Here is a 25,532-nt window from a genome sequence, read left to right as displayed (position 1 = left end):
TATGGATTTTGCATGATTCGTGGTTTTGTGAGTAGGAAAGTGACTTACTAAGCCTATGTGCTTATAGTTTTATGTTTCCTTGTACTGCAGAAAAAGGAAAGGAATGACTAAATTAAGAGGAGCAGCAGGAAGGGCAAGAATGTGTGTGGAAGTGACATGGTGGAATAGATCCCTTTGTGTTTCAGAACTTATATTTATGTCTTGACCTTTTATGTGAACCATGTTTAACTATATGCTTGATAACTATTTGAAAGCATGGATAGATTATGTTCTTATGTTTTATTGTTTCATGTTGGTATGCTCATGATATCATGAATCATGTTTTAAGTAGTGATGATAAATCAAGTTACATGTTATGTTTGAAGGATTAGTATGTTAAGCATGTTTACTATGTTATATGATGATATGGTTCACATATCATGTTTAGTCCATATGCATATGATTAAACTAAATTTTAGACAACCCACTTCCGCTGCCATGAGTTCAAATGCATATACATGTATGTATGTTTCAGTACAAGTAACCCCGTCCCTTTTTTAGTAGCAGTGGAGGGGCGGGCGTTGCATGTGGATTCTCTAAAATTGTAAAGAGTCCAAATATACTCTCCATTGTTATTTTCGACATTCCTAATGGTGGACAGAGGTTTTGAAAAACTTAAATCCTCTGTTTTATTATTATTATTATTGGGTCTGATATGAGGCCCAACATGAGCCTGTTAGGCCCAATGTCTCTTCATATCAGGCTCATGTTGGGCCTGATATCTCTCCATATCAGGTCTAATGTGAATCTGATATGGGAAGATATCAGGCCTAACAATAAAAAAAAAAGAGACATTTAGGCAAATGCACTCGGTGTCAAGCATTTACCATCCATAATCCCACTTTAGACATATGCTTTCATGACAAGATTCAAATCATGATGCTCCTATTTCTCATTGAAGTGTTTTTCCATTGCACCCGTGCTCTAATTTTATTTATTTATTTTTCAAATATCCATTTTTTTTATAATCTAGGAATATACTTTTTATAATATGACTAATTTTGAAGATCATCGTTCTGATTTCACGAAAATTTTCATTAGTTGTTAGAATTTAATAAATCAAAAAAATATAGATCATGATGGACGACCAATATCACAGGTAATTCGGAAAGCAGATCATGATGGACGGCCAATATCACAGGTAATTTGAACTTCTCGTCCCAAGTTAGATTAAAATCCCAAGTTAGATTAAAATCCTAGCTCATTACCTAGTGAGTCCGTCCCCTATCTTATCATTGCACCGAAGCCCCGGCGGGGCATGTCTCCAACTTGATTTGACACAATTGCCCACAAATTCAAAATTGAAATAAATTAAAAGTTTCTTAAGCAGATGGTAGAATTGGAACAACGTCAGAAGTATATCAATATTTTAAAGCCCACCCCTTGGTCATCTCTTCCCGTAAACGGCCACCAAAATCCGCCACCCGCCCAAATCAACCACCATATGATTGATCGAACCACTATCATCCTCTCTCCACCGCTCCTCCTCGATAAGCAAAATCCACGCCCTCACGCTCTCCTCCACAGACCCAACTCCTTTGTTTTTTTTAACCCTCTCTCCTTTCCCCGCTTCCCCTCTCCGTCTTTAATTTCTTGATCAGCGCTCGCCACCCATGACTTCCACTGCCGCCGCCGCCCTCTCCCTCCTCCCGACCTCCTCATCACGCCGGCGTGTGGCCGCGGCCTCTGCCTCCGCTTCGGTTTCTCTCCGACCCTCGCTCCGACGGCTGGGCTTCGCCTGCGCCACGGATGATCGTTTGCTCACTGCCCACGTCGCCGACAGGATCCAGGCAGTGGCTGGGAAGAGCGGAAGAGGGACGCGGGGAGTGGTGTCGATGGCAAAGAAGAGCGTTGGTGACCTCGCCGCGGCTGACCTCAAGGGGAAGAAGGTGTTCGTCCGAGCGGATCTGAATGTGCCCCTAGATGAGGACCGTAACATCACAGATGATACTAGGATCCGGGCGGCTGTGCCGACCATCAAGCATTTGATCAGCAACGGGGCCAAGGTCATCCTTTCCAGCCATCTGGTAAGCGTCTTTCCTTGGTCGAACTATTTTGCAACTCGGGTTTCTATCAGATATCATGGCGACAATACCCGTTTGCATAATCATAGACGTTCTTAAATGTTATTCTTTTAGCTAACGGGATCTGCAATGCACATGCTGTCAACTCGATATTTGCTGTTTATTTCTTTTACAAATTGTTTGGAACCATCAAGGTTTATGGTATCTGAATTCTGTCTAATATTGTAGCAGATTCCTGTCTTTGTTGGCAAAAGAAAATTTTAACTTTGTTATCGAATAAATTCTGTTAGAAATCTATGCATTTACATTTGAAAGTTCTCAAGAATTTCCGAGACTACAAAAATTTACAATATAATGCCAAGCATATCCTTAATCAACAATTCCAGACGTAAGAACTAAGAAAAGGAATTTCAATTCTGATTTTCTCATTTAAATTCAAACACAAGAGTTAGAAGTGAGGAAGTCTTTTTCAACTGCATTGTGATTCTTTTCGATAGAAATTGGTTCCAAATATGCTGTTAATTCAACTATAATGGCAATTATTCCATGCTGGACTGGCAAGGGAGTTTTATTAGTTTCTTGTTCTTATAATTCTACCATTTTCTAACAAAATTGCTAATCCTAAGTTTGTTATTTTAGTGGAGTTTATGATGTCGCATCAGCCATGATGTTTTCCACCTCTGTAATCTCATGGTACTGGAAGACTAAATTATAATGCTCTTTAGTTCTCTCTTTTACTATTTCAAAACATTTTGGAATTTTATTCTACATCAAATCCATCTTAAAACGAACCTTTTGCAAGTTATATGATCTTTGTCATAAAAGTAGATGTACAACAATTTATACAATTCCATCTCGGATTCCAATATTTGCTTTTGCAGAATTTTTTGCTAGCAATTCTTGAGTTGATCTCTGTGGATATGGAAGAATCCTGACTATAAAGTGATGACTTTCTGGCTTCCTTGATGTTTGATTGAATTATCAGAATACTACAATGAACTGCAATTTCAAGTTGCCTCTGCAAGGATTATTATAATGTCATTTATTCTAGTTATTATTGTCCTTTTGCATTATAAAAAAGTGAGTTCTGCTTTGTTACATGCTATAATAGATAATGTTTACACTTTGTCATATGGTTACTAATTAAGTTGTATATGTTTTAGAGTTATTGCCACTGTACTTATATATTATTTATTTGGATAATCAGGGACGTCCAAAGGGTGTCACACCGAAATTCAGCTTGGCCCCTATTGTGCCTAGGCTTTCTGAACTTCTCGGAATCAAGGTTTGATCTTGCTCTATCTTGTATGGTATATTGCAAGCACACAGTTCTACCAGTGGGCATTTCTTATTTCAAACTATGCTTTCTTTGCATGAATAGGTTGAGAAAGCTGACGATTGCATTGGTCCAGAAGTTGAGAAATTGGTCGATGAACTTCCTGAAGGTGGTGTTCTACTTCTTGAAAATGTAAGATTCTATAAAGAAGAAGAGAAAAATGACCCTGAATTTGCAAAGAAGCTTGCAGCACTAGCGGATCTCTATGTAAATGATGCATTTGGAACAGCACATAGAGCACATGCATCAACCGAGGGTGTCACCAAGTTCTTAAAGCCCTCTGTCGCTGGTTTTCTACTGCAAAAGGTAGGTATAAACATTGAAAACAACTTATAGGTCTGTTGTTATGCATCTGTATATTTGAGGTTTTGCAAAATAATATTGACACATTTTGAACCGTGCAAAAAAAATTGAAGATATATGCCTCTTTATTTGTAAACCTGAAATGGTTCCTTATTTTGCTTCCTGTTTTATGTTCACTTTGCTAAAATTGTTCATTCCATGTATTTGCAGGAACTTGATTATCTTGTAGGTGCTGTTTCAAGCCCCAAGAGACCTTTTGCAGCCATCGTAGGTGGTTCAAAGGTGTCATCTAAAATTGGAGTGATTGAATCACTATTAGAGAAATGTGATGTTCTCCTTTTGGGTGGAGGAATGATATTCACATTTTACAAGGCACAAGGCTTCTCAGTGGGTTCTTCTTTAGTAGAGGATGACAAACTCGAGCTTGCAAAAACTCTTATTGCACAAGCCAAAGCCAAAGGTGTCTCTCTTTTGTTGCCAACTGATGTTGTTGTGGCTGATAAATTTGCACCCGATGCAGCCAGCAAGGTTTGCTAATCTTGTACTAGTTGCTTGGGAAAACTATTGTGGATCACATATCTTGTCCTCTCTATCCTTGTATAGACTTGTAGTTTTTGTACATATATTATCAATGCCAAAAACAAAGTGGCGATCAAGGGCAACTAATTTTTGTTCAGGTCGTGCCAGCATCTGGAATTCCTGATGGTTGGATGGGATTGGATATTGGCCCAGATTCAGTTAAAACATTTAGTGATGCACTGGATACAACCAAGACCATTATTTGGAATGGTCCAATGGGAGTGTTTGAGTTCGACAAGTTTGCTGTTGGAACTGAGGTAAGGATACTTTCTCTTCTCGTTAATATATATTAGTCGGACCGATGGAGATTCTCAATTGTAACTTTGTAAGTTCATTGAGTTTTCTGTGTGATTCATTATGGCACCGGAAAGCAAATTTTTTATTCTTTGAAACTTGGCAGGCCATTGCAAAAAAGTTAGCAGAGCTCAGTGGAAAAGGGGCGACAACAATCATCGGAGGCGGAGACTCTGTTGCTGCTGTCGAGAAAGTTGGAGTAGCTGATGCAATGAGCCACATATCAACTGGTGGAGGAGCTAGCTTGGAGCTTTTGGAAGGAAAAGAGCTTCCGGGAGTTGTTGCATTGGAAGAAGCAGTAGCTGTAGCTGCTTGAACTTGATACCAGATTATATGATTTCTTCCATAAACTGGCTTACATGTCAGAATTGGTGGTTCACAATTCCATTTAAAAACCATATCATTGTGATGATTAGGGTTTCTTTCTCCCTAGAGAACCCCTCAAGACTCGGAAGAGCTTCCTGCTGCAGAGTCACAAGTCTTACTATTTAATAAGTAGATTCTGACTTTTAAATTGTCACGAGTGACAGTCAAATTGTAGTATCTGGCTGTGTTGGTGAAATAACCTGTTTATTTTCAGGTCAGATTCTATTTGTACCAGACTATGATAATAGTTTTAAGTTCTTCAATCCGTTAGTCACAGACGGAACTTGTGTACTGCCATTTTTTGTTGTTTAATTATATAAAATTAATCAAGGATTAATCGATGAGTATGACCAATCAAGTCATTCGAATTAAATTAAACAATATATTTGATATTTCTAGTTGGGATGTAAATTGCCGGTTCGTTCAATTTTGCTCGTGATGACTCGGACCGTTTACTTTCCGGTTCGTTCAGTTCTCAAAGTCGAACGCCAGCGCTTGCCCTCCCTTTTAGCTTATCTTTTCATCTCCCGGCGAAGACGCAAGGCATCGTCTGTAGCCGCCGCCACTCCTGCCAAATCCCATCTGTCCTTCAATCACTTTGAGGGGAGAGAGAGAGAGAGAGAGGGCAGGGAAGATGAAGGCGACGTTGAAGGGCCGGTACGAGGCTAACAAGGGCGCCACCGCTGTCTCCACTCTCGCAGTCAATGCTGGCGATGTCCGCATCAAGGCATCCATGACCGACGCCACCTTCATCCGTGGCCCCTCCCTCAACGGCCTCGCACTCTCCGTCGAGAAGCCAGGCGCCTTCATACTTGACTACCACCTGCCTGCCAACGTCTGCCTCTTCTCCCTTCTTCTTCTTCCATCGCTTGCCTTAATTGATTCATCGATTGACTCTTTTATGTTTATCTCGCTTTAGGATGTGCGATTCCAATTCATGAATTCCGTCCGTTTGATGGACAAGACGGTGAATTTGACCTACATCCACGCCCAGGGGAGTAATCGGACGACTCTAGACGGGTCCGTTGCCTTCAATCCCTCCGACAAGGTTAACGTGAGCTATACCTTTGGTGAACCGAGCGCCTGTAAGGTTAAGTACGTGTACGCGCACGGGGAATTGGGCAGGACGGTGCTAGAGCCCTGCTATGATGTGTCTAAGAACGCTTGGGACTTCGCCGTCACCAGGAAGTTCGAGGAGGGAGACTCCCTCAAGGCCACATACCATACCTCCACTAATAATCTTGACCTCGAGTGGTGCAGGGATCCCAAGGACAGTGGCTCCTTCAAGGTAATCCATACTCTGAGAGTCGGAGTCCTTTCCAAATCCTCCACCTATACTATTTTTTGCATAGCAAATCAATTTAATATCTCTAGTTATGTAGTTACGACTTAGGAGTTAGATTTGGTGATTACTTGATCGTTTGGTCGCCCTGAGACCCATTGTAGTAAAAGATGATTACGGTGCCCCTTAAAATCCGTCCCCGGGTTTTGTGAAAGGAGATATGTCTAGTATAGACTCAACGGTAATAACGGTCTGTAAATCGACTCACAACTAAACACTGGCTCAAATTATCAACTTGCTTTTTTTCTTGGATATGTTATTTGTTTCTCAAAATACAAAGTGCATAACTCCAGATAACTATGATGCTTTGTTTAAATTTAAAGTTGGGTGAGATTTTTTCTTTCCAAAATTTGCTATTAGTTACATCTGAAAAATTTCTTTATTTCATTTTCCTGCACATTCCCCATGATTAGAACAATAAACCCAAGTCATAGTCCTGCAACAATGCTAGACTATTTCTGCAAATTATATGGAGTAGAACTAGAAGCTGTGTTCAAATACTGAGATATTACTTAAAGGTTCATCAGAATCCAGATTTGTTGCATATTTGATTTGATATTGTATAATTAGGAAGATTTGATTTGATAATATTTGTAATTGATTAGGAGATATTATGTGATTTCAATTCCTTAAATAGGAGTATGTAATTTGTATATAAAAGGAGGCAAGATTATTGAAATAAATGTGAAGTTTTTTTTTTTTTTTTGAGGAAAACCACATGGTATTAGAGCGAAATTTCCTTTTGCTGCCCGGCCGCTCTAGGGTTTTAGTCTTCATAAACCATCGGGGATTCTGATCTTCGAGGGCGACAACTTTCGACCAGAACATCTCTTCCACTCATGTCGGACTTCGAGTAGATGTCAGCGAACTCTTCCACTGTCAACTCTACTCCAAATCACCCCATGATGCTGGCGAACTCTTCCATAGTCAACTCTGCTCCAAATCATCCCATGATGCCACACTTCCGAATTCAATCAGAAATTATCTTATTTCAATTACCATTCACAAATTGAATGACTACAATTATCTTCATTGGTCACAATCAGTAATAATGTTCATTCAGTGGATGAGGAAAGATTGATTATCTTATGGGTAGTCCAGAACTAGAAATAGTTAGTTTGGAGTATCGAGTTTGCAGGGCCAAAAACAAACTTGCTATGTCATGGCCAATCAACTATATGAATGTAGAAATTGGTGAAAATTTTCTATTGTTCACGATTGCCCAAGATATATGAGAGGCAATTCGTGATACTTTCTCCAACTAAGACAACATTGCCGAATTATTTCATGTTGAAAGTTCTCTCCAAGACTTTAGGCGAGGTAATCATTCAGTAACTACCTATTTTACAACTCTTAATTGCTATTGGCAACAAGTGGATCTCTTTGAAACCCATAATTAGAAGTGTTCTGAAGACCACACGTATTTCAAGAGATTTGTGAAGACAAGAGAGTGTTTAAGTTTCTGATAGGACTTGATCAGTCTCAGGATACAGGAAGGGGCAGAATCCTCCGGACAAAACCACTGCCAAGTCTTCGGGTGGCATTTTCAGAAGTCCGAGGGAAAGAAAGTTGTATGCGGGTAATGTTGGAACAACCAAACTCTAAAATTCAGCCCTCAAGTCAACTGAAGCAAGTGCTCTAGCTGCCCGGAATCCCGTTGACAAAACAAATGACAATCGACCAAAAGAAGGGGCACCTATGGTGTGACTACCCTTGAAAGTAAGGGCACACCAAGGACATGTGTTGGAAGTTGCATGGGAAATCGACAGATTAGAAGCCCTCCTAGGATCGCGAAGCAAAGGGAAATGGTGTAGTCACACGCACGACATAGTGTGACAACTTGGTTCCTTTCTCTAAGAACAACTTGATATTCTCCAACAACTCATTTAGAAGGCAAACATATTCCTCCATCAACAATGCACACATCTACCCACTTCCCTTGGATTGTGGATTCTGGCATTTTAGAGCACATGACAGGTGATAGTTCACTTTTCTCCACGTTTTCACTATGTGACGAACCCCAATCAGTGTGTATTGCATATGAGACATGTGCTAAAGTAATTGGGATAGGAATTGTTCATCTCTCAAGCATACTAACTCTACATTCTGTGCTATTTGTTCTTGACCTTGATTGTAATCTTGTGCATGTTAGTAAATTAAATAAAGATCTCAATTGTGAGATTAAATTCCTTTCTAACTCTTGGATGTTTCAGGACTTGAGCACCGGGAAAACGATTAACAGTGTTGAGTTTTGTGAAGGCCTTTACTTCTTTAATGCCTATCTATCTTCAAGTCATTTAGTTAGTCACAAATGTCAGTTGAGTTCCGGTGATAGTAGTCAATCCAATACAGAAAGTGATTATGATGTGGCACTTTCGACTTGGTCATCTCAATTTTTCATATTTAAGGTACTTATTTTCTTCACTCTTTATTAATAAAAATCTGAGTTTGTTTAAGTGCAATGTTTGTCAAATTGCAAAACATACTCAAAACATTCACTCTCCCAACAATATAAGCCTACACATCCTTTTTCTCTCATCTATGGTGGCATTTAGGGACCATTTCGTACCCTAAGTCTCACATGCTCAAGGTGGTTCCTACTATTGATTGATGATCACACTAGATTATGTTAGACATTCCTAATGAAAGACAAATCAGAAGCCAAGCACATCTTCCAAAACTTCCATGTTAGGGTCAAAAACCAATTCAAAAGTGATATTCAAATACTCAAGATCGACAATGCCAAAGAGTTTTTCAATTCTGATCTTGGCTCATATTTCAAATCTCATGAAATTGTCCAACAAAGCTCGTGTTGACACACCGCAACAAAATGGTGTGGTTGAACGGAAAAATCACTACATTCTTGAGGTGGCTCAATCCCTACTATTTCAAGCTAATGCCCCAACCACTTTTTGGGGAGAAGCAATCCTCACTACTACATACCACTCATAAATTGCCTGATCTCTGGAGTTTTCAAACACCGCACTCCATTGCAGACATTTCAAAAATTATTTCCCCAGTCTTGCCTTATCTCCGACTCTCCTCAAACTCTTCGGCTGTATCGCTTTTGTGCATATTCACTCTTAGTACCGAGGGAAGATTGATGCTCGGGCTCGTAAATGAATCTTTCTTGGTTACTCTTCTAACCAAAAAGGATACAAATGTTATTCACTAGTCACCAAAAATTTTTACAACACTATGGATGTTACATTCTTTGAGACTATCCCATACTACTCTAATACTACAATTCAAGGGGAGAACAATACTTGTGAATTGCAGTATTGGGAGTGGACATCCCTTTTGGACAACATTGTTTGTTCATCATCATTTGAGTCTTCTGTTCAGCCTTCCTCAAAATATGGTGATCCACCATCTCCAAATCATGATAGTCACCCTTATGATTCTCCTACTCGGCGTATGAAAGAAGGAAACATCAACACTACCAAGAGAATTCCCCAAGCCAAGTTGAACCTGAATCATAACAAGAGACAACAAATTCTAGTCCACCGTCAGATTTTACATTAAATCTACCAATTGCACACAGAAAAGGTATAGATCGTGCACTCAACACCCTCTTCACAGTTGCATTTCCTACATGAAGCTATCACCATCATTTCATGCAGTTGTGACCGCTTTAAGCATCAGTATCTAACTCTGTGGATGAAGCTCTTAAAATTCCTGAATTGAAGAAGGTAACTCTCGAGGAATATAATGCACTAGAAAAGAATTGCACGTGGGTGATAACAAAGCTAAGAAAACTGTGGGGTGTAAGCTTTTGTTCTCATTTAAACTTGATGCAAATGGGAGCATAGACCAGTATAAAGCATGCCTATTGGTGAAAGGATATACTCAACTATATGAAATTGATTATCAGGAGATTTTGCGCCAATGGCTAAATTCAACATAGTTCGTGTTCTATTGTCCATTGCTACCAACCTGGAGTGACCATTATATCAACTTTGAGACAAGTGATACAAAAGGAAAATATGCAAACTTAGAAAGGCATTGTATGGGCTGAAACAGTCACCAAGAGCATGGTTTGATAGATTTACAAAAGTCTTAAAGAATAATGGATACTCTATTTTAATGACTTTGTCCAATCAAGAAGGTGACAAAATTAGAAGACTCAAGTCTTTCATGTCCAAAGAATTCAAGATCAAAAACTTGGAGCATTTAATGGGAATGAAAATGGCACGAAGTAACAAAGGCATATTTGTTTCCCAACACAAATAAGTACTTGATTTGTTGTGTGAATACTCGTATGAGTGGGTGCAATCCGGCTGAAACTCCCATGGATCCCAATATTAGGCTTATTCCTTGAACCGATGAATTAGCAGCTGACAAGGGACAATACCAACGATTAGTAGGTAAGCTAATCTACCTAACTTATACACGTCCGGACATAAGTTTTCTAGTGAGTCGAGTGAGTCAGTTTCTAATTAATCCATCTATGGATCACATGGAGGTAGTGAATCGTATATTGAAATACCTAAAGAAAGATTTAGGGAAAGGTCTTATGTTCAGCAAATCAGGTAGTAGATCTTTAGAAGTATATACTGACGTTGATTGGGCACGGTCTCCAAATGATAGAAGGTCTATATCAGGATATTGCTCTTTCATCTGGGGAAACCTATTAACATGGCGAAGCGAGAAGCAAACTGTGGTCACTAGAAGTAGTTTAGAAGCTGAGTTTTGAGCACTAGTCTTAGGTATTCACGAGAGGATATAGCTAAAGTGGCAACTAAACGATTTCAAAGTTGAGACATCAGACCCTACTCAAATCTCCAGTCAACTATCGCAATTGCCAAGAATCTTGTCCATCGCGATCATACTAAACATGTGGAGATTAATCGACATTTCATCGCGAGAAAATTGAAGATAAGTCAATCACTCTCAACTACATTCCATCAAAGCATCAAGAACATCCTGACCAATGCCTTGTTCATACCTAATCTAAGTGAGATGAACACGATCCTTGGGTTGGAAAGCATCTACCGCTAGATTGAGAGGGAGTGTGGAGAACCAATCTAGGCAGATTATTAGAGATTTGTTGCATATTTATTGCACAGATTTGATTATTACAGATTTGATTTGATATTGTATAATTAGGATGATTTGATAATAGCTGTAATTGATTAATATATATTATGTGATTTCAATTCCTTAAATAGGAGTATGTAATTTGTATATAAAAGGAGACAAAGTTCTTGAAATAAATGTGAAGTTTTCTGGAGAAAAAACCACAGTATCATTTTTCTTGAAAGTATCCTTTCAACTTACAGCTTGATCTGAAATAAGAATTATCTATAGCATGATTCAGATCATGAAGACTGTTGAAGTGAGTTAGGGAATGTACCTCTGCTAAGTTCACAGTCTCAAGACCCAACCATGCCTCTTTGATGCATAATCATATTAATTAAAGTTCACCTGATGCATTTTAATTGTACTCTAAGCTGTCATTCTCTTAGCATGCCTAACACCATGAAATTTCCTTGAACTTTCAAAATGTTCGGACTTATGTTGCACAATTTCTTGCTGTTGTTTGTAAAATTCACATTTATTATCTAAATAGCCTTGTTGAAGCTGAATGCAAAGAAGACTAGAAATTTACCTTGATTTCAAACTTCTGGTTGAATTCGTGAAAGTCATGGGATATTATCATCTTTGTGCTTAATTGAGCGGCTATCTAAGACATCTATGAACTGGGCCGTTACTCATATGATATTCTAGAAAATTTTGTGGACTTCCAAGCTAGGAAATGAATAATCTAAAGTGTAGGCCATTTGTGTTGACTCTTATGCCTGGCTAACATAAGCTCAACATGCTCCGGAAATCATCCAAAATGGAGAAAGGAAATTTCACATGTCTAGAGCTGTTCTGGTTTCTATGAATCAAAGATAAATGCTTGCAATATTCCGAATTCTTTCTCCCATAGTTGAACATGTAATGGCTCCATTGAGTGTATTTCAAGTTAAATTTATTGTTACTAATAATATTGAAAAGGCACTCCTTGATCACCATTACTGGATCACCCTAGAGGCTAGATATTTATTTGGGATCTTACCAGATTAGCTGATCTCGTGTGGGCCAGTCTTTTAGGCTGAATTGGTAGGACTAACTGTTAAAGACAAGATGTGAGAAACTGAGGATTAGTCGTATAATTAGGACCAAAGGGTAGACTATTGTTAATGGTACAGGTGGCATTCATGTCAAAAGAGCTCTGAAGTTGCACAAAAATTCAAAAAGGATACATTAAATCAGTGGAATAGAAAAGAGTAAATGAATATGCCTCATCTATTTAGGGCCGGTTCATTGGTTACATCATTAAAGTTGATTATGTTTTCCATCTTGTTGTTTTCTTGTCTAATTAGCTTCAATTTTCTGTATAAAGTATTTGCATAAAGACAATTAAGCTTTGCGCTTATCTTCCCTTGAGCTATGGCTAACCCACTACCACCCATAAGTGCTCTGAGATCATTATGGAGAAGCAATTTCGATATCCATTTTATCAAAATAAACTACTATAGTTTCATTAGTCTCCCTGTAAACTGGGCACCTCCGATTACGGGTCTCCTATGCACATTTAATAACACTGGGTTTGCAATTGTAAGTTTCTTAGTTTTGTTTCAGATATGCAGTTAAATGCTATTTTTGTAACCATTGCTCCTCTTACAGATATGTGCAATCGTCAACTTAGCAGAGCAACAAAAAACTCCAAAATTGATTGCCGAGAGCACATGGAATTACGAGATTTGATTAATGCATTTCGATAACCATTTCCCAATGAAATTCACTGATTTACACGGACCATAAGATAAAGAACAAGCTGCCTCTTGTCCGACTTAGGTACACGGAGGAGAAGCTTTATTTTCGGCACTATTTAAATTGCAATGTCAATCAATAAGGGTGTATTGTGATAGAATGGTGAAAATATAATGTATGAATCAACTAACAACTTTTGTAAACTTGTGAACTATTTTTTCTTACAGAGCTCATAGTTGCTTAGCTTCAAAAGCCATTTATTTGCTGCTATGAAAATGTTGCAAATGCTATTAATAGGGTCCCACCATGTCATCTGCTATGAAAAAGTTGCAAATGGTTCAGAATGGGAGGAATTTGTCTTATAAGGTCAATATTTCTTTAAGTTTTATGTCAAACATTCCATGTAAATCTTATCGTAATCTGGTGTTTACCTGATTCAATTCCTTGTTTTCTGACATTAATCTCTGTGTTATTTATGTTAACTGTATTTTTCTGCGTTGCATTTCGGATTAGGTGGCTATTTTCCAACTGGAGTATATTGTCGATTGTGATGACCTTGTCAACGTCGCATTCGAAGTTATATGGTAATTGTTTGAACTTGTACTTAAATCATTTTAAAAATATTATATGTTATTGTTTAACCTCCTGCTTAAACATTGTGAATTATGTTATTCGTACAAGATATCCCCTCCAAATCGACCCATTCTAATATTGGGAATTCCACTTGAGGTCGCCGCCCCGGGTCTGCGCGGGCGAGACGTGGCTTCTAGTGGTAGCCTGTGGGGCATACATAACAGGCGGCTTACCAGACGGGCGGTGGAGCGTCCTCTATCGAGATGATAGGGATCCCGTCCCGTCCCGTCCCGTCCCGTCCCCATGTCTTGTCATGTGACAAAGATGGTTTGTTCTGTGATAAAACAGAAATTTATAAAAGCGCACCATATGTCGGTTTTGAATCGATTAAAGGCGCATAATACTATTTGAGTATTTCTAAAGTATGCTTTTTTCGTTCTATCTTTTTAATCATTCTGATTTTTATTTTTTTTAGTTAATTTTATCTTTTTTTGCTTTTCTCTCTTTTATGTATTCAACCTCTGTTTTTTTTCCCTCTCTTCTCCTCTGCGTTTTTCTCTTTTACGTGTATACATGTATAATGTGGGTTTAATATGAAAATCATATGAGACCTATGACGTTTAGAAAATGAAAATATCACATTACTCGTATTTTAACTTAATCAACAATTAAACTAAATCTCCTTTTTAGTTTTCAAATTTTTTGCGCAATTAAAACTTTAATTAAATTCAAAAATATATATTAATGTATTATAATTTTTTTTAAAAAATATTTTTAATATTGTATATTATCTTTTTACCCATGTGAAAGAGAAAAATATTATATATATTTTTTTAATGTTTTAGCCAAACTAAATAATCTAGTGAAGTGAATATGATTCCCTAAAATAGTGGATAAGATAAATTAAATTGGAATTAAAAGAACCAAAGTTTAAAGGTCAGCCTGATATGAAATTATATACATTCAATATGGGTATGATATAATTTCATTTTAGATTTAACGTGAATATGATATAAGTTTATATTAGGCCCAATGTGGGTCTGATATAAGTTTATATCAGTTTCAACGTGATATGATTTATATCAGGCCTACGTCAAAAATTTTTAACCGATTCTTCCATTAATATTTTAGCACCTTTCGATAAGTTTAAATAAGCAATGGCTAGTACTGTTTGACTTCTTGAAGCCTCATAAATTCACATGACCTGAAATGAGTCCAATCAAACATGTCTAAGTCCATTAGTGGATTTTATTCGAAACTCACTAATGGACTAAAACAAGTTTGATTGAACTCATTTCAGATCCTGTGAATTTCTAAGGCCGCAAGGAGTCAAATGATACTATCTATTACTTATTTCGGCTTTTGGGAGGTGTTAAATGTTAATGGAATAATAGGTCAAAAAATTTCAATGTGGGTCTCATATGATTCATACCAACCCTAACGTGAACTTGATATGATTTATATCATATTTTAATATCTTCTGAAAAGTTGAAATAAGCAATGGATAACACTGTTTGACTCCTTACTGTCTCAGGAATTTATAGCATTTGAAATAGGTCCAATCAGACATGTCTAGGTCCGTCAATAGATTTTAATCAAAATTAAAATATAATTCCATATTAGGTCCACGTTAAGTTAAAATGAGAATTGATCCTGTCATAGGGTTTTGACTGAAACTAAAATATGATTCCATAGGACTTGATATTAAATCATATCAGGCTAACATGACCTTAAGTTTTGGTTCTTTTAGTTCCATCTTAATTTATCTTATCTATTATTTTAGGGAATCTTATTTATTTAAATATAATTAACATATTGACAATGATGATAAATAGTTCTGTAAATAAAAAACATAAAATTTAAATATTATCAAAAAGATCTAAATTGTATATATTCTTTCGGATTTAATTGTAGTTTAGAATATGTAAGAATTTTAAAGTAGTCCAAAAAAAGAAGAATACTAGATTTATTAATTAGGCTAAAACATAAAAAATATGATATTTTGCTTTTTGTAATATGGATAAAAAGATAATATACAATAATAAAAATAATTTTTTATTAAAAAAAAATCATAATGCATTTATATTTTTTTTGGATTTAATTAAAGTTTAGAATGCATGAAGAACTTGAAAACTAAAAAGGAGATTTAGTTTAGAGAAACTCTTGTTTTGTTGATTAAGCTAAAATGGGAATGATGTGATATTTTAACTTTTTTAGTTTAACTATTGAATAGAAACTCTAAAAATGTAACCTTTTTACATTATTCATATTTAGTTTAATGTGAACCTGATATAAAATCATATTTTAATTTCGATTAAAACCTATTGATGGACTTAAAAATATTCGATTGGACTCATTTAAGGTCCTATGAATTCTTGAGATTGCAAGGAGTCAAACAATGCAATCTATTTCTTATTTCAACTTCTCAAAGGTATTAAAATATGATATGAATCAAATCAAGCTCACATTGGACTTGATATAAATTATATCAAGCTCACGTTGCGCCTAATATGAAATTATATCAAGCACATGTTGGACATGATATGATCTATATCTGGTTCAACATGACATTTAAGTTTTGGTTCTTTTGATTCCAAGTTAATTTATCTTATTTATTGTTTTAGAGAATCCTATTCATTAAATATAATTAATGAGATATATTGGAAATGATGATAAATAGTTTTTATTAGCAAATAAAAAATATTAAATTTAGAATATTATCAAAATACCTAAATTGTATATATTCTTTTGGATTTAATTGTAGTTTAGAATGTTTAAAAAACCTTAAAGTAGTCTTAAAAAAGAAGAATACTAGATTCCTTAATCAGGCAAAAATATACAAAATATGATATTTTGATCTTTGTAACATGCATAAAAAGATAATATACAATAAAAAATTGTTTTTTAAAAAAAATTCATAATGCATTAATATATGTTTTTGGATTTAATTAAAGTTTTAAATGGACAGAGAACTTAATACTAAAATGGAGATTTAGTTTAGAGAAATTCTTATTTGTTGATTAAGTTAAAATATGAATGATGTAATATTTTAAATTTTTTTTAGTTTGACTCTTACAAGAGAAACTCTAAAAATGTGTTCTTTTTTACATTATTCATATTTTAGTTTAACGTTGACCTTATATGAAATCATATTTTAGTTTCGATTAAAATTTATTGATGAATTTAGATATGTTTGATTGGACTCATTTCAGGTGTAATAAATTCTTAAGACTATAAGTAGTCAAATAGTGTTATCCACTACTTATTTCAACTTTTCAGAAGATATTAAAATATGATATGAATCATATCAAGTCCACATTGAGGCTAGTATGAATCATATCATAATCATATTGAGATTTTTTAGCCTATTATTCTAATTAACATTTTAACATCTCCCAATAAGGTGAAATAAATAATGGATAACACCATTTGACTCCTTGCAACCTCAAAAATTCACAAGACCTGAAATATGTTCAATCAGACTTGTTTTGGTCCATTAGTAGATTTCGATCAAAATCCACTAATGGACTTAGACATGTCTGATTGGATCCATTTCAGGTCATGTGAATTCATGAGGCTTCAAGAAGTCAAACAGTACTAGCCATTGCTTATTTAAACTTCTCGAAAGGTGTTAAAATATTAATGGAAGGATCGGTTAAAAAATCTTAATGTGGGCATGATATAAATCATATCAGGCCCACATTGAGTCTGATATGAACTTATATCAGGCCCATATTGGGTCTGATATGACCTTTAAATTTTGGTTCTTTTAGTTCCATCTTAATTTGTCTTATCTATTATTTTAAGGAATTTTATTCATTTAAATATAATTAACTAGAGATATTGTTAATAATGATAAATAGTTGTGATTAGCAAATAAAAAAACATAAAGTTTAGATTATTATCAAAATTAGATATATTCTTTTGGATTTATTGTAGTTTAGAATGTTTAAAGAATTTTAAAATAGTTCCACCAAAGGAGCGGAAGAATATTAGATTTCTTAATTAGGCTAAAATATGAAAAATGTGATATTTTTCTATTTGTAACATGGATAAAATGATAATACCCAATAATGAAAATAATTTTTGTTTAAAAAAAATCATAATGCATTAATATATATATTTTGGTTTAATTAAAATTTAGAATGCTCAGAGAATTTGAAAACTTGTTGATTTAGTTTAGAGAAACTCTTATTTTATTGATTAACTTAAAATGTGAATGATTTGTATATGTGTACATGTAAAAGAGACATAATAGAGAAGAGAGAAAAAGTAAGAGAGATGCTAGAGAAATGAGAAAGAGAGAAAAAAAATGATAGAAAAAAGAAAAAATAAATAAATTTATCATAAGGCTAGAACAGGAAGAACATGAGAAAAGATACATCTTTTTTTAAATACTAAAACAACATATATTTTTTGATCGATTCATAAATCTATATGCGCTTTTGATAAATTACAAGTGACAAAATATTCTATGTTAACAAACATTTGAGTGTACGGACCAATAATTAATAGGGCAAAAAAGAGTAGGATGCAAATTGCGTCTTGTGATGTTCTTTGATAAATTACAGGTGACAAAATATTCCATGTTAACAAACATTTGAGTGTGCGTACCAATAATTAATAGGGCAAAAAACGAACAGAATGTTAATTGTGCATCATCCGCCTCATGATATCTTCTTAATGTAAGTTTCCAATAATTGAAAATGCGGCTGCGCAAGAATTAACTTGCGCTCCTGGAGCTTCCACGCGTTCCCCTAACTAAAAAAAACATAAAACACAGTGTGCCTGTTTCCAAGGGGATAAATCACAAGAGGTGATGGGAGTTTTTTCCCACCGACGACGACGACGCAGATTTGAATATTCCATTATTAAGTTGCAATTATTTAGTTGATGAGGACACAAAAGATCACTTAGTTGATTCCACGCGATGTATCAATTACATCTCTCACTAATCTAATCGAAATCGACGCCCGGCTTCCACCCACTCTGCTAAACTCATCCCAATCTCTTCCATCACGTTAACTTGGACATGCTGAATGATCCACGGCACAGCAACGCCTCCGCCGACCCGGAAGACGCCGCCTCCGCCCCCAACAGCTCCGATTTCCGGGACATCCACCCGTTAGCGACCCCGGGTTCCCACCCCGGCCTCGCCCGCCACCGGGACGCCTGGGAGGGCGGCAGCGTCCGCTCGTTGGCCTCGCTCTCCATCGGGAGCGTCGACGGCGTCAGCGAGGTCGGATTCACGACTGTAAGCAGGGAGTTCGACGCCATGGTCGTCGCAGGCTCCAACTTCCAGCAGCAGATCAGTGGCGGCGGCGGCGCTGCCGCCGCCGCTCCTGCTGAGCAGCTCAACCGCATCGGGGATGACGAGCTGGAGGAGACCAACCCACTCGCCATCGTACCTGATAATAATCCTTTCCCCTCCCCCCGCCGCCTTCCCCAAGCAGGCAGCAGAGGCGGCGAGTCTTCCTCCTCCTCCGCCGTCGCCGTCGCCGCCGCCGCCGCCGATGGGCTCCCGATCCACGTGGTGAAGAAAGAGGAGGCGGAATCAAAGATCGCCGCGTGGCAGATCGCGGAGGTAGCGAAGATCAACAACCGATTCAAGCGCGAGGAGGTGGAGATCAACGGATGGGAGAGCGAGCAGGTCGAGAAAGCCACGGTTTGTTGGAAGAAACTCGAGGTAATAAGATTTTCATCCAATCAAACAATCGATCGTCAATCAAAGATCGAATCTCGGTTCTTCTCCAACAAAGAGAATCAAATTTTCATTCGGTTTCCAAGTGAAAAAGATCGAATCTTTATTATTCTCTAAGACAAATTTATAATGAATTAATTTCGATCGAACTGGAACAGAGGAGGTTGGAGGAGCAGCGTGCGAAGGCGATGGAGAAGATGCAGAACGACGTGGCAAAGGCGCACCAGAAGGCGGTGGAGAGGCTGGCGTCGGCGGAGGCCAAGAGGGGAACCAAGGTCGCCAAGGTGCTCGAGCTCGCAAATTTCATGAGAACCATTGGCAGAGCTCCATCTAAACGCCCTTTCTTCTAGTGATGGATCAATTATTGAATCACACATATGAACGAATCACTTCGTTAAATTTCCAAAATCAAAGATTTGAACAGATAACTATTCTGTTTATGTAAATATATATATGAATAATATGGAGTGAGAACGGTAAGCATGATGAAGTCTGAATTCTCCTGTGATATATATCGGCACAAGCCTGGGTTGCTTAAATAAGATCAAGTTCTTGTTTGGTTTGTAAAACATGCCAACAAGATGAGTTAAAACTATGTATTAATTAAACTAATTGGGTATTTGGGTGAACGTATGTTCTCCATGTTCTTTTTTCTGGAAAAAGGAAAACTGTTAGTGAACAAAATAGAAACAGATGCACGAAGAAAAATAACTTCTTGTTACTGAACGACTTGTGTGAAAGTTGAAATACAAGTCACAGTTATGAAGAATGATCTGTCACTGAACATGTATAAATAAAGAATAACCAGTTATTATTAATGCAGAATTTGAACTCAGAAATAAGATAGGCAGTATATGCATGCAACTATTTAAGGGGAAGGCCGAGCCTTGAATTAACCGAACTATTTTTAACTGGTAAGATGCTACCAGAAGCGCCTGAACTATTAGCATAATAAATAGAGTTTCAGACATTGAGTGTTGATCTCAATATTTGGAAACTCTATTTCTTTTGATATTCAAACAGAAATCCCAAAAGTTACACACTTGTAACCGAGATGATGATGATAGTAATAGAGAGAACAATAACTGAGTGGCACAAAAAGCAAACCTTTTCTTTCATCTTTCTGATATACTTTTAAATTTCTATATGAACTAATACCAGCATGAATCTAGGGGTTTTGATATGAAAGTATCTCACAATCACACACTTTACACCTCAAACAAACGCAGCAACACAAAGCCTACACATGGAATTTATATCCAATCCCAATCACTGCACAAAACCCACTGTGTTCGAAGACTCTTTTACTCTGTGGACTTCTTGTTAGCTTTGTATATTTACAATGCATAGAATGCACCTAACATGTACAACTCTCAATCTGTATCATACTCGCTGGCTGTAGTCAATGCTTAGTCCTAGGGAAGATGGAAAATTATATCTAGGTAGCAATTCCTGCATAAAGCAATTTCCAGTAGTCAAAATGTATGGAAACTTTTTAGCATGTCAAATAACAGCGAAATTGAGATTCCTAATCATGCAAGAGGAGAAAAAAAGTTTGTACATTTTCACACTAAGTTTGCTCCATTCTTCATAAGAACAAATCTAACAGGGAAAACATGCAGGCAAGGATTTAGGTTTCTGCAAAAATAAATTATAACATATTAGAATATATTAGATGAGAAGCAAGGAAGGGAATACTTGAGGAGAAACTATTCACAGAGAAGCAACAGAGAATGTCGCAAAGATTATTTTCCTTGATACTAATTAGACTTTTTTCTATTGAGAGTAAGAGTATGCTGCCTGATTTGTAATGTAAAAGTCATTCGGAAAAAATCGAAAAAAGAAAGTAAAAAATCATGCAGACTTTGGTAGGACTTGAACTTAAAGGCAAATGAAAAATGAGACACCAATCAAATTAGATGATTAGGAAAAGAATGACAATTAAAAAGAACTTAAATTTCTCAAGGTTAAATCAGTGTAATCCTGAGATTCTTAATATAATTATACATTTCTAATTAATTTCAAGAAAAAATTTCTGATAAAAAAATTTGAAGAATAATTGCATAGCACGTTCCAAGTGGAACGACTCTGTTGCCTAGTTTGCCCAGGCACTGGTTCGACCAAAGCAATAATTAAACAAACTGTTTTACAAGATTTGAAGGGCATTGCACGTTCTATGAGATATTGACCTAATTGTTAATATAGTTAAGAAGTCTAGAAGGGACATCCAGTTCAGGAAGGTATTATAGAAAATGAAGCTGTTGTGACTACAAGTGCATGCTTTATGTTCTTCAGTGAACCAGAAAAAAAGAACTTCCTCAAAAAATTATTTGGTTTGTTCTTGGTCAGGGGTTATCACTACATGAGTACAATCAATAGAAAAAGATGCTTCATGCTTTACCTTATCTAAAGTTTCAACAGTTAGTTGATTTACAGTAGGTTAACATAGAGTTGCAGCAATATTTCATATTTTCATACATCCATCATAACCTTCATAGGAGCATGAATATCCATTTTCTTGTACAAATTAGTTAAAAACAACACATTTATCAGTCCTAACCTTAGTTTCAGGTATTGGCCAATATTAGTCCATATTGTGTAGCACTACTAAATGTCACTACGACATAGTGCCAATACAATTTCAAAGGTACAGATCAAAATAGGAAATTATATAACCATGATTTATACTTTGATTCTATTTGCCGATCATATGGAAGAGGTGAAATACTAAAAGAAAGGAGAGGGGAAGAGCAAATGCACCAACGAACTATATTGGATGAGCCAAAAAGATTCAATTCCATGACATTTTTTATTCCATTTATCAGTCATGGGGAGGAGATAAAATACTTAAAAGTTAAAAGTAAGGAGAGTAAAAAAGGTGCACTAAAGCACAAAAAATAACAAAGTGGAGTGACACGAGAATCATAAAAATCAAAATATATACATACCCTGTACCTATAGTTGTTCTAGTTTCAATTATGATAGTTCAAGTTCAACTTAGTGATTCATTGAGATATCTTTATGGACATATAGAAAAATTCAATTCCAATAGCCCGTGTCCTACAAGCATTGTTTTAACAAGTCTTAAAAAAAAAATCTAGAAGTAATATCTCAATAGGATGCTAAAAAATTAATAGTCTCATATGATGCACGATTACTCATTTTAGTATTACAAAGGTATAACCACTAGTTAGAATGTTTGTTAAATTATTGTTAACTTGTTAGGTTTAAAATTTTAATTCAATTGGCTTTATGATTATTATATGCTAATATTTGAAGGACAACAAGTTAAGTAGAAGGTGATTAGAATATTCAAACTCATTTGATTATCAGAAAGCTTTGAAGTGTGTGAGTGTTGGCATAATTAGACCAAAACTTTGGCATAGAATACATTTAAAACATTGATCCTAACATTGATGAAGCTTTACAATGGAATTATTTCTTTCCTTCACCAAGTACTTTGGAATTCTGTACTGTGTTCACGATCAACTAGAATAACTATTTTTCTAATTGGATATCAAATATACAACTTTCTTATGAAACTTATTTCAATTTAATTTATTATATTTTGGTGATTTTGTAGGAATTTTTCCACCAAATGGGGAGTGCAATCAAAGGATGCTGGGCTTCTGGGCCGCCCGCCGCGAGCACTTCCCAATTTACCCTAGTGGCTAGTGAGAAAATTCTATGGGGCCGCCGGGCCGGTCAACCCCAGGGTTAGCTGAGTTTTATCATTTTCTAGAGATGGATTTTAAAGGTCTACAAGAATTCGAATGAGACCAAAAAACTAAAAAATGGTTTGATATGAACTATAAGTTAATAATCAAATTGTATAATCACTAAGAAGCACATCTTTAAAAAAATACCTCTTCTTGGTATTCTTTTTGTTAAGATATCTCTTTTCTGCAAAATAAGCAACTATACTATGTGAAAATTTTAAATTCAAGAAATTACCTTTAAGAAAATATGACTAATAAATTTTGCCTCAATAAACCAAGATGCTCCATAAAGCCTAATATGTATCACCTTTATAGAAGTGTTCATAAGCTAACAAATTATCAGTTGATCTCCAAAGAAATATCTTGTATTTCCTTAGAACGGTTTAGAATACGCATGCTACTAATTTTACATCTGAGGCAATATATGCACATAAACTGCTTACCTTGATTTGGTTGCTTATTCTTCATTTTATAGCAAGCCATATAATCTGCAAAACCTTCATCTGCTGTATCTGGCTCAGATTTGACAAGCTTATAACTGAATGGGGCAGTGCTAACAAGTTCTGATAAAGATAATTGCCACGTTGGGTCTCCATAAACTGAAGTATTATCAAACAATTTGGTATAACTCCCATGGTATCCCCAATTTGTAGTAAGATTAGCATCAGGAAAGGTAGGAGAAATTTTTCTTTCAGTAGTTCTGCTACCAAAGACAATATAATCCCTGCCTTGGTAGCCTGGATTCCCACTATTATAGCCAGAACCAGTCCCTCCTAATTCAGATGAAAACGAACTGTCCCATTTCAAGCTACCACTGCCAGACCCAACAATACCACTCTCAGATGCTCTCGAAGCATTTGAAGTGGCAGATTTATTAGCATTGTTAAGCATAAAATCTACCCATGCATTGCCATCTATTGAGCTGAAAATTGAACTACTATTTTCATTACGACCACCATATGTAGTGGAACTACAATGACCAATTGAATTCCCATCATAGTAGGGGTTCAAAGTCTGCCCATAACTAGGATGGTTAGTGTATATTGAATCCCCTGCAAAATTTGAGTTCATGGTCTGCTTATAATCGGTTTCCATTCCAAATCCAGGAACAACTGAACTGAATCCATTCTTGCCATTTGCCAGGGGTCCTATTCTACCATCCATTTGCATTCCATAGTCATCGATCATCCTTTGCTTATATCCCTGAATGTACCCATTTACGAAGTTGTTTGCACGATTCATACCATAATTATATCCATTGATTGGCAAGCGAATGGTAGGCCCATGGGACAGCTCCTTAGGAACAGCCCTCTTGACCTCCACTATTTTGCCATTTAACTCATGGAAGGTTTTGACTAATGCCCTGTCCACAGCATCTTCAGAGTCAAAAGTGATGAATCCGAACCCCCTTGGCCTCTGAATATTATGATCGTACATCAACACAGCATCAGTGATTATCCCAAACTGATCAAAGTACTTCTTGAAGTCACTCTCCATTAGCGTAGATGGAAGACCTCCGACAAAAATTTTCTTCGTACGGCCAGGGACAGGAGATCCTGGAACACTACCGTTGTTTTTGGTAATCATCCGCTGATCGTCTCTAGGAACAGCCCTCTTCGCCTCTACCTGTCAAACTACCAAGAATCATCAGTAAAAACTAAGTGGAAACGAATGAATGCGGCGAGGCATAGTCGAAAGAGTTACCATCCGACCATCTATTGTGTGTTTTTCCATTACAACTCTTTCAGCAACTGCAGAGTCTGCAAACACAATGAATCCGAAGCCACGGGCGCGGCCCGTGTTGCAATCCTTCACGATCACCGCCTCCATAACTTCCCCGTACTTGCTAAAGTACTCTAGAAGTCCATCCTCATTGGTCTGCCATGAGATTCCGCCGACGAAGAGCTTCCTGTGATCCATCTCCATTCCCTTTCCTGCATCAACCACCGCCAAGAGACATCATTGTCTGATCCTATCAATCCCGAATCCCCGACACTCAAATCCAACAATTCTCCTCATAAAACCAAATTTTTAAGCTGAAACGAGTCATCAGGAATAGATCGAATCTGGCGCCAATTCGACGAAGGAAAGCAATGATTTTAAGAACTAGCCAACAAGTCGTATAGACCTCAACAGAGCAAAGCAATGATTCAAACGCCAACATACTCGCGGATCCGATGGTTAAGGAACCAAATAAACCAAAAGACACACTAAATTGAGAAAACCACGAGAAACAAAGAGAAATCTCACCGTGAATTGGATCGCACCAAACCTATTCAATCAAAAATCGATCGGCGGGAATACCAAGTATAATCAAACAAAGAGGAATGAGGGGCGAGTTTGCTCACCGATCTGAACGCAATCTTATCAGATGCGGAGACGAGAAGAAAGAGGAATCCGCTTCTAAGATCTGCGACGAAGAGACATCTAATCCGCCTCGCTTATGCCATGGTTGAGGTGCTAAGTGTAGGGACGTAAATCTGTATTCCCTGTA

At 36.7% G+C, this 25,532-nt stretch overlaps 4 protein-coding genes across 8 annotated transcripts; 3 read left to right on the top strand and 1 right to left on the bottom strand.

Annotated features, from left to right (window-relative positions):
- The first annotated feature begins 1,521 nt into the window (after positions 1–1,521).
- On the top strand, positions 1,522–5,204 carry LOC122011769 (phosphoglycerate kinase, chloroplastic-like). The gene is made up of 6 exons (XM_042568146.1): positions 1,522–2,066; positions 3,271–3,348; positions 3,445–3,705; positions 3,913–4,230; positions 4,380–4,538; positions 4,682–5,204. Exons 1-6 carry the CDS (start codon positions 1,653–1,655, stop codon positions 4,889–4,891), a joined length of 1,440 nt encoding a protein of 479 aa, XP_042424080.1. The 5' UTR covers positions 1,522–1,652; the 3' UTR covers positions 4,892–5,204.
- A 225-nt stretch (positions 5,205–5,429) lies between these two features.
- LOC122011768 (outer envelope pore protein 24B, chloroplastic-like) lies at positions 5,430–13,288 on the top strand. Of its 2 annotated transcripts, XM_042568144.1 has the most exons (4): positions 5,430–5,776; positions 5,861–6,229; positions 8,497–8,691; positions 12,959–13,288. In XM_042568144.1, exons 1-4 carry the CDS (start codon positions 5,576–5,578, stop codon positions 13,037–13,039), a joined length of 846 nt encoding a protein of 281 aa, XP_042424078.1. In that variant the 5' UTR covers positions 5,430–5,575; the 3' UTR covers positions 13,040–13,288. The 2 variants fall into 2 exon arrangements, with proteins under 2 accessions (XP_042424078.1, XP_042424079.1); XM_042568145.1 differs by lacking the exon at positions 8,497–8,691 and having other exon boundaries at positions 5,438–5,776.
- A 5,175-nt stretch (positions 13,289–18,463) lies between these two features.
- On the top strand, positions 18,464–19,809 carry LOC122011766 (remorin 4.1-like). The gene is made up of 2 exons (XM_042568143.1): positions 18,464–19,304; positions 19,478–19,809. Exons 1-2 carry the CDS (start codon positions 18,651–18,653, stop codon positions 19,667–19,669), a joined length of 846 nt encoding a protein of 281 aa, XP_042424077.1. The 5' UTR covers positions 18,464–18,650; the 3' UTR covers positions 19,670–19,809.
- A 585-nt stretch (positions 19,810–20,394) lies between these two features.
- LOC122011765 (heterogeneous nuclear ribonucleoprotein 1-like) lies at positions 20,395–25,532 on the bottom strand. 4 transcript variants are annotated; one of them, XR_006120030.1, is made up of 5 exons: positions 25,387–25,532; positions 24,743–24,972; positions 23,482–24,664; positions 20,881–20,957; positions 20,403–20,771 (listed from the first exon to the last, which is right to left on the bottom strand). XR_006120030.1 is itself a non-coding variant. In XM_042568141.1 (4 exons), exons 2-4 carry the CDS (start codon positions 24,962–24,964, stop codon positions 20,758–20,760), a joined length of 1,419 nt encoding a protein of 472 aa, XP_042424075.1. In that variant the 5' UTR covers positions 24,965–24,972; positions 25,289–25,532; the 3' UTR covers positions 20,402–20,757. The 4 variants fall into 4 exon arrangements, 3 of the variants coding, with proteins under 3 accessions (XP_042424076.1, XP_042424075.1, XP_042424074.1); XM_042568141.1 differs by lacking the exon at positions 20,881–20,957 and having other exon boundaries at positions 20,402–20,771; positions 25,289–25,532; XM_042568140.1 differs by lacking the exon at positions 20,881–20,957 and having other exon boundaries at positions 20,404–20,771.

This window comes from Zingiber officinale, chromosome 8A, assembly GCF_018446385.1.
Source record: "Zingiber officinale cultivar Zhangliang chromosome 8A, Zo_v1.1, whole genome shotgun sequence".
NCBI lineage: Eukaryota > Viridiplantae > Streptophyta > Magnoliopsida > Zingiberales > Zingiberaceae > Zingiber > Zingiber officinale.
The sequence above is the reverse complement of the archived record's forward strand: the minus strand, read 5'-3'. Positions and strand labels throughout refer to the sequence as shown.